Consider the following 9,979-nt stretch of genomic DNA (forward strand, 5'->3'; position numbering starts at 1 on the left):
CCCCCCCCCCCCCCCCATGTTTTATCTCACGCTAAATTAGCCTTTAATATTCATCACAGAACTGGGCCTGTTGAATTAAACTGGTTGACATTTCCCCTATAGACAGCTCTTGTTCCTGTCTCCCCTTCATGTCCAGTGCAACCAAATTATATTTATATCTGCAAAAGGATTTATAGCTGGAGAGGGGAACTTCAACTTTCTCCTTTTCCTCATATTGAATGTCCAGTGTGGAAGAATCTCCTGAATCTTTTCTTAATTGGACATTTCGCAGATCATTCCAGTGCTTGTGATTACTTGAGATCTTTTTGTTTCAGCACGGTAATTTTAACATGTTAATATCTTTTGCAATAGTTTAGGTCTACAAGTGTTAGCTTGTAACATGTTATAAAAAAACATGTTAAAATCACAATATACAAACTCCATACTCTCTCTTACTGGGCACATATATCTATATTGGGAGTTATTTACAGGACCGTGATTTGAAGCCCTATTTCTAATACCACACATTTGGTACATAATTGTGTCCAGTCTTCACACCTTTTCATAGCTCACTCCTTAAATATAAAACATATTTAGTGCATGTCACACAATGCATTTAGTGCATGACACAAATAAAAATGTGGCTTTTCTAAACATTTTATTCCAGAATTTGGCCTTCGTGGTAGGAACAAAACATGAAATAATCCTAGTGATTTCAATATATATTTAACAACTTGAATTTCATCAGTAACACTGAGACAACAAAGAATAAATACCAAATGCAGTATGACTAGCGTCTGTGTAGGAATAGTGAGCAGTTCCATTACTGAGAGGTATTAAGAAGTGGTCAAATTGGCATACATATTAAAAAGAGCTGCTTTTGATCAGCTCCTTTGAACGTCCAGTATAACCTCATTCATCTGAAGCTCTCAGGGGACACCCAAAACCTTCAGATAAATGGGGGTTTAGTTAATCAGGGAAGCCAGCTGTCCAGCTTCTTCACTAGGGCAGGGTTCAAGAGCACAACCTGTGCTCCATGGCATTGGACCATCTCAGCGAAACAGTTCGCATGCTTCTCCTCAGCAATCTGGCCGCAAGGGAGCCAGCCAGCAGCAACGCTTCCCCCAGCACTAATCAGCTTCAAGCACAGCAATGAACTAGTGCTGATGGGGGTGATATTTTGTTAGTGGCATATTTCATGTTTAAAAAAAAAGAGATGTTAGTTTCCATGGCACTGTAAAAACACTGACTCCATGCTGCAAGTGGGCAGTGATGTACGATGGGATGGCTCACTGGCATGTACAACAGGGTGCGGGCTTACAGAATTGGGACCATCGATGAGCTGTGACCAAAGCTCACATAATTAATAGTTAAGCTTTAGTTTTAGGTTTAGCTGTACAGCAGTTCTTGAAATCATCCCCTGCAAGTCCTCCCATTCTCCTTTTTGCCTCAGATAAAGTACTCTTTTTGACACTTTTAAAGTGGGTCTAAGCCCAGGTTTTCACTGCAGATTTCTGCCATTGTAGCTTAGGAGGTGGTATAAGGAGGAATGATTGCTGACCAACCAGCAGAGCCTGCAGTACCCTGGAGTGCAAATGTAGCTATCCCAGCAAACAGGGCTTTTGCTGGGAGGGAGGGAGAGACCAGAATAAAGTATCTCAGCAGTGATGCCATTTTGTCAGTATAAACTGCATGTACTATAGGAGTGTTTTGTATGGCCATATCAGCGAAGTGTTTCTAATGTAGATTTGGCCTGAGGGATAAAGGGGGATTTATAGCAAAGATGAGGCTTTCGGTTTTGCAGAAAATTTCTCTGAAAACCAACCAGTTTATGTTTGTAAGAATGGCTTTTATTTAAAAAATAACTGCTACTGTGAAAGGCCACTTCCTCATATGGGGCTGTCATTATCCTTTACAGTCTACATTCAAACAGTTAGGGTTTTTTACCTCCCAGATCATCTGTCATTTTTAAGAGACCTACATAAGACTATTTCTGTCCAAAAATACCTTTCTAAATACTTTTGCATGTAAAATTGTGGTAACAGTGAATTAGGTTAATTTTCTCTTTGTCACTTAACACTCCCTGACTTACACCACAAGTGAAAATGAGTGATCCTTTCATGTGAATCGCTCTTGGATTTCTGTCCCTGTCACAAAAGTCACTGTGACTTGGTGTTATTAACAGTCAGACCTCGAGGGTAGCCAGAGACTGGAATAAAATGCATCTTGATTTCAGGAAAGAGAAGCCAGAGAAGAGCAGTGAGGGGGAAGTTGATACAATCCCTCTCTATGCTGGCCTTGGCTATAGCTACAGGTAGCGTACTTACTCCTTTATTTTCATGTGCAAGAAATATGCATAAAAATAGTAGGTGTTTTTACCTAAAACTGCCTCCTTTTAAGTTTCTGGTAGATCTTTGTCGACCTCTGGATGCTTTTTGAGCCCTATACATATATTATTTTTCAAATGCGGTTGCTGTAAACTAACCAACTGTTATTTAATCTTTTTCCACGCTTAGGGAAATCTCCCCCCTCCCTCATAAATAGGAGTTTCATGAGTCATTTCATTTTGATTTGAATTCACGTCACCAGTGCCACCTCTTGCGATCTTTCCATGCAATATTTAGCAAAATGCATACGAACTTCTATTTTGTTAGCAGTTGTTCATTGCATTGTATGCTTATATGTTAGATGTGGAAGGCCTTTCATTAAACAGCAGGATATTATTAGGCATAGCATGAAAAGCCTTTATAGTGTATCTGCCTTGTTTAAACTGGGCCCACAAGCAGGCTGCAGACTAAAAGGGTGAGCAATGAATTGAGAGTTGATGGCAGGCCCATAGAGGTCCTAAGGCTCAGGTGGTTGTCAGCCATAAGTTTAGCTTAGCTCTTTCAGTAATTTGTCACGCCTTGGTCTGCTCCTGCTGCGCCAGCACGTGCCAGCTTAGTGTCAGAGTGCCTGTTCGCCAGACGGCCACTCAGGCCTAACATCCTGCTGTTAACAGGACCAGCGGCTTGCTGTGGCAGTATGGAATACAGAGCCTTGGCAACAGCCAAGTGCTGTGCAGAATAAGCATGTTCATAATGAGATGTGAATGGCATCAGTCAGTCCCTTTAGAATAGGGTCTAGGCGTGTGCCTCCTCTCTTAGGAAGTTTGGCAGCCTATTCATTAACAAGAGTCATCAGGAGTTCAGCCTATAATAGTGAAGCAGTCCCAGATATGTTCAGCCTAATGCTTGTGCTATCAGGAATGTGTTCTCTTGGGCTTAAAAAGAAAATAAGCAAATAAAATTGTCAGCAGGTGCAATCACTAAAATGCTAAGTATTCATTTTCTTACTTTAGTTTCCTAAAGAAAATTTACAGAAAGATTTCTCAACAGAGGTTTCTGCCTCTGTTAGCATGAAAATCTTTATTTTTTAAATGTTCTGTTTTAAGCACAGTGACTCCAGGAACTTGCATATAATTAAGACATAAACACATTGATTATCCCCACTGAGGTAGGGCACTAGATATTGTGTATTGTCTTTCAAAGCATTATTTAGCTCTGAATTACAAAGGACAAAGACATTTTCAAAGTGTCATTACTAATGTAGCAAAAGCCACAAATGGCACCTTGAAATAATTTTAATGAGTGATGAAGGGGTTTTAATTTTTAAAAAAATCACCTAAATTATATTGAGTTGCTGGTGAAATTCCATCTTCTTGTAATTTGCTAATTATAAATTGTCATTTCCCCCTACTTAACACTATTTGGTGGATTTGGAATACATTTCTGTGTGACAAAAACACAATGAAAATCTGAAAACTCATTTTTTAGAGCAGGAAATGGGGAATGAGATGTCATACTGGCTTCTTCGAATGTTAATTCATAAAGTCATATGTGAGGTTCTTCAATCCATTGTAGATTTGTTTCAGACGTTATCCTGTTATTGGAAGTGCGTGATTCACCTTCTGAGAAAACAGAAGCTGCACACAAAAGGAAAAGATTTGCTTTCTCCTCTGTGAAAAGCTGCTGCAAGCAGGGGTCCTATTAAGACAGCTGGAAAGTTGCTTCAGCTTGTTACGCTTGTAAGTTTTATTGGTGACTGGTTTTTGATTACACATTTGAATGCTGCGTGTTCCAGGTTGCCAAGCTTTAATTAAAAGGCAATAGTCTTGATTTTAGATTGCTTTGTTGTCTGTATTATGCAGATTATGCTGTATGCATGTTCTTATTTTCTTAATTTGTATCACTCATTTAGGATACATCAGATGACAGCTTCTAACATACAACTTAAATGTAAACTTTGTACAGTTCAAGAATGTTATTGTTGTATTCTTCTTTATGTCAGAAAGTGCTGTGATCAGTTGCATCAATTTTCTCTTTCCCTGTTTCTTGAAATCCTAACATAATGTTTTTTATAGGTTGAAAAAGAACATTGAATAAAAATATTATCAGCCAGGAATATGCTCAGGAAGCTCCAATATTTCTGTTAAAATTATACTTTTCACTTTATATCAATAATGTTTTTGTTATAAACCCCACTAACTTCAGAGATTCCCTGGATTCATCCCGTGCCATAACTTTTCAGTAATGATCTTGATACTGCAGCTGAAAAAGATATTGTTATGATAGATCGTTGCAGTGTTGATACATTTTGGTGCTTGTTCTTAGAAATTGTCATCATTTCTATGAAATTTTGAGAGGCATTTTTTTCACACAGGTGATACAGCTCTCTGCACGTATTGGTACAGATTAAACTGTTAGCATTCTTAGACATGCTGTAGTAGCATTTAATGTTGTGGGTGCATTTCCTTAACCTGGTTATTGCAGCTATGAGGAGAGAGCTCTGTATCTTGAAGCAATAATCCAGAATCACAAAGAAGTAATGACATTTGAGGATTTTGCAGCTCAGGTCTTTTCTCCCTCTCCTAGCTACTCCCTCAGTGGAACTGGTGAGTCTCTGTATGTTATTCTTCTCTTTAGCACTAAGAAGCACTTGAGCAGCAGATGTACACCTGTTTTTTGTAGATAAATGCTTGCAAATTTAAGAAGACCATTCTCCCCCTGAATCAACTAATGAATATCAAAAGGAATGATGACATTCATTTTAATTTGTTTTGCATCAGAGCTATTCACTCAGTTCCTTTCTTCAGCTATCTTGCTAACCTCTGAATCTAGCAAGGTTAATGAACTTTCTCTCAGTAATGTGCTCGGGTTCATTCAGGAGTGTGGGTTTCTTGCTGAGCTGGGAATATGTTGTTCAAAAGCTATGCCTGAATCAGTGCTTACTTATCAAAAAATAGTTCCTCACAGTAGAAGCCGTTGCTACTAATGCTAAATGGGGATTATGCTGCTGAGATCCCAGGGTCAGGGATTAATGCAGAAGAAATGTACGGATAGTGTTCTGTTAGAAAATCATAACAGCGGTGCTGTAGACTAACATTTTCCTTTAATGTTTTAGAGTACCCATGGGCTAATTTTAAACTTCCTATAACACCTGGATGAGGCCTGTTTTTTAAACTTTATTTCGATAAGCATGTTCTGCGACTTACTGAAACATGGGATATTACTGTACCATTCAGTTAATTTGTCCCGTGTGACATATTAAGCTCTAAAATTAGCTTGAACAGTGAATGAACTATGAATTTTGCCATTTAAATATTCTTGAATGAATGTGCTTTAAAGGGAAACTTTCATTCTGAAATGGAGGCTTCTGGCACTCTCCAGGTAGATTTTTGCTCTTATAAAAAGTGTGTAGTCAGTGCCTGATGGCATCCTTCATATAAAGATTCCCTAATCCATTTTTTTTTTACATGCATTTGGTGACACTGGCCCTTTCTAATTATTTCATGAGACTCTTTTGGATTGTTTAATAGATTAGTCCAAACCCCTATAACTGTTTCAGGACATGTGCCTTATTTCTCTTTATTCTGACTCGTTAACAAATATCTTCCATCTAAACTGAAAAATTGAAAAACGAAATTTAAATTTGCTGAAATAAATCACTTACAAATAAAATCAGCCATGCATCATTGTTTAACATTACTGGCTCCAATCCTTGAGCTTTCAGAGCTTTGTTAGGAGATAAGAGGTGTATGCATGTACTTGTATTGGTCGCCAGTAGCAGCAGGCAGAAGGCTTTGGAGATAAGCAAGCTGGCAGAAGTAAAGGGGAACCAGTGTTATTTACATAATCGTGCCTCTGCTTCCTGGAGAGGCGTCAAGAAACACAGGGATGGCCTCTATTGATCTTTGTTGAACTGGAATACTAAACAACATTAGAAAAGCTTATAACTTAAAGCTTTGATTAATGTTTTCTACATTAAAAAGTAGAACAGCTGTGCACTAAATTCTTTTATACACTCTGCCAATACTCTGAGACAAAAAAGTATCAATTGCCACAGCAACGTAGATTTCATACCCAGTTTTATTAGGTATTTTGAATCATTTATCTGTCAGATGTTAGCAAATAAAAATACAAGCATCTTGGCTGAATTTTACTTTAAGCACACTTACTGTATTTACCATTTTTTCTAGTCTACAATCCAGTATCTTTTTGTACCTAATTTGTTCATCTTATTCTGACCAAACTAAGCATAGCAAGAAAAGACAAATTGATATGAAAATACAATAGTAGGACTTTTAAATTCTCTAATACATGTTGTATGCTACATATGCTACAAGCATGCACTAATACATTTTATGTTATGTGTTTAAGATCTGTTTAAATTATTCAGAAAAGTTGCTGAATAGTCATTAGGTGCTTGAATAGAGTTCAGTGTTTTTGTGATTTTAATTTTTCTGAAACAGCAAAACCTACTACAAAATTCAGATCCTTATTTTCATCCTTCTAGAGTTTGGAGCACATGTAATAGTTCAGAGACATAAAAAACAGGACAGTTGGGATTATTTTTGGCTGAATCAGATTCCAAAATACAAGTTCCCAAAGCAGTGAGGTGTCTAGAGCTGTGAGTTTAGTTTGACCTGTTACAGAGGCACTAAACTGAGATTCAGGCTTGAATGTAGAAGCATCCCATTGCTAGGCTCCCATATTTCCCTCTCCGTGAACTGTGTTTCAGGGTGTTCTGACATAAGGAAATCTCTGTAGAGTGTTACCAGAAAGTATATACTTCTTTTAAAAGCATATTGAAAGATTAATGAAGAAAATGGTATTAATTTCATCCTGGGCTTTTGAAAATGCAATGTGATGAGGTTTTGAACAAGAAGAAAAGACTTCTTGAATATTTTTTTAATTAAATCTTCCATATTAGACAACTCCATAGCTCATGGTAATTACTTGTCATATTAGCGTTTACAGAGACATGGAAATCAACATCTCTAAAAAAAAAAAAAAGTTCCCCCTTCTTTGATTAAAAGAACATCTATCCACTTTTATCCCTTTGACTACTTAGTTGCTGAAGTGTTCAATATCAGAACTGCAATGATTTTCTATTACTAGATTACATGGTTACCTGCTTTTTGGCAAATACTATACATAAATAATTCCAGGAGTTAAGTCAATATTGAAATTAGACATAAAGGATGTAAGTCTACAGTTGTTACTGGATAGTCTTAGTGTGCTTCATCGTAGGCCCTGATTCTTCAGGCAGTTAATGCTGCTCCACATGACTACAGTAGTCTGCTCACTCAGGTCCCCTTGCAAGATCAGGCACATCTGGATTAGTATAAAACATTTTTATTTTCCTGACATTTTAGATTGCTGGTACTTTGTATTTGATCTTGCATTATCAATTCATTGTATAATAACAGAGAGTCATAGTAGTATCTGTTTGTATCCTTTTGTGCAGATGTAGAAAAGTTTAATTTTTCATTTATGGTAGATAAAAAACAAGCTGATCCAAAATGTATCTAATGAACTTATGTTTGTATTTATTCATTCACATCATCATCCAGAAAAAGCTAAGGAAGTCTGTTTTAAAATGAGGTCTTCCCACAATCAGTTTGAGTATGAGCAAATAGAAGCAGTGATTATTACAGCCTGCAAATATTAGGCATGTAGTCTATTATCCCTATGTGCGATACATTTTAGAAGTCTGACTAATTCACATACATGCGTAACACAGGTGTAGCTGTGCACTTTGTGTAAAAGTAGTGTGCTGCTACTTAAGAAATTTGATGCCTGGTAATAATATTTTACTTAATTTAAAGGGGATTCCCATCCTGAAACAGCAAAAGGAGTCGCGTAAAAAGGAGCGGAGCTGGCAAAGCAGGCAGTTTACCTATATTTTCCTCTTCCAAGCAACAAACCAAGTGGGAATGTTGACCCTAACTGGCATGAGCTTTCATGGTGAATTTAGGATCCATTCTTCCCCAACCTTATCTTCACCATCACCTAATCATAATCCCATGATCACCATATACACAAATACAGAATCCCAGAGATCAGCAAGTTACAGTACACTTCTGGTATATCTAGGATTTTTTTAAGACTTCATGCAATGTAAGATTCATATCCAAGCATAACAATACACATTGTACTGAAAAAATGTAGCTGTTAATAACACAGACAGTTGGCATATTACTAATAATGACCTATTTATTTGAATGAAACATGCTTTATGTTTTCTGACACGGACTCTGAATATTAGCAAACAGTCGGTTGCTGCAGAATAGATGTTGCCCCCAGGCTCACGTGATAAGGGTGGTAAAGTATTCAGTGTCTCAGCCTCCTATCCCATAGACTGGTGTGCAGGTGCTTAAATCTATCCATAGCTGTAGTTCCATTATCCTCTATAAGTGTTTTCAGGAGCAAGGCCTTAAAACTCCTTATACCTAGCAATAAACATCCCTGTCTCTTAGACTTGGAAATACAGAACAGCAGGCAGAATGAACACCCTTGAACTCATTTAGGGTCTGTGTAGATTTAGGAACAAAAGCTGAGGAAAAGGTCCTTTGTTACTAAACTGGTACATTACATGACTTATTTTAATTAGGCTGTGTATGAGAGTCAACCCAGGAAATCCTTAGTAATCCAACACTATTTAATTATTCTTATCCTGTTCCTCTGCAGATTTTTCCATTTGGGAAGGGGTTTTTAGCTACCATCTTTCCTTCTTTTCTCCCTCCTACATTTCTCAAAGTAGCAAAGCTAATTTTTACAGAAAAAGTGGTGTTGTGCACATACTTGAGAAGGTACAGTTTGTTGGTGTATCATTTCAAGTATGTCCTTCTAAACGGATATTAAATCTGTATTAATAGGTACCAAACTATGTTTTCAAATCTATTTATCCTTGCTGATGGAAAAAAAATGTAGTTGCAATTTAAAACTAGAAACCCAATGGTGGTTTTAACTCCCAGGAGATGGAAGTAATAGAAAGTTCTAGAAAAGAGAATCCATTTTTTGACTTTATGAACAACAGCTTCTTCAGAAAACGATTCGTGTTAGACATTTTGATGCTTAGATTGGTAGATTTGTTTTGACAGGAGACCCTAGAAATTGTACCTGCAAACAGGCTTTTTAGTATTTGTAGACTTGCAGCTAGTGCTTCAAAGGGTTAATTGGAATGGGCACACTTGACTGCTGAGAGGACTGATCTAATCACTGCCATATCCAAGTGCATCTGTTCACCATGAGGTCATTCTTGTGCATGCTAATGATTTGGAAAATAAAGCGTAATGCCTGACATTATCAGAATGGCTATAAATAGTGTAAATCTTTACTTTTTTAGTAGTGGATAGCTATTGTGGAACGAAAATAAAGACAAACAAATCTCACATCACCCCCTTTTTTAAAGCCATCCCTATTGTCACTGGAGCAACAAGAAAACTGTGCTGAAAAACTGTGACACCCAATGTATGTTGGTAAACAGAACCTTTAGTCAATATTATAGCACTGCCCAGGAGCAGCGCTTCAGCTTAAGGAATGGTGGACATTTCCAGCTTTCCCAGGTTTTTAAGGTTTTGGAACTACTGTATGTTTATTTGCATAAGACTGAAACTTGGCAGCCAGGTTGCTATGTTTTTTGTTGCTGCTGTTGTTGTTAAAAAAAAAAAAAAAAA

General features: G+C 37.3%; 1 protein-coding gene across 2 annotated transcripts in view; it reads left to right on the forward strand.

The window, feature by feature from the left end:
* RALGAPA2 (Ral GTPase activating protein catalytic alpha subunit 2) overlaps positions 1 to 9,979 on the forward strand; it is a 437,386-nt gene that overhangs the window by 399,521 nt on the left and 27,886 nt on the right. For both annotated transcript variants that reach the window (XM_019516125.1, XM_019516126.1), the window contains exon 38: positions 4,791 to 4,912. In XM_019516125.1, the coding sequence (XP_019371670.1) occupies positions 4,791 to 4,912 (122 nt within the window). The remainder of the gene's footprint in view (positions 1 to 4,790; positions 4,913 to 9,979) is intronic.

Source organism: Gavialis gangeticus, unplaced genomic scaffold (genome assembly GCF_001723915.1).
Source record: "Gavialis gangeticus isolate Ggan-Ray unplaced genomic scaffold, GavGan_comp1, whole genome shotgun sequence".
Taxonomy (NCBI): Eukaryota; Metazoa; Chordata; order Crocodylia; family Gavialidae; genus Gavialis; species Gavialis gangeticus.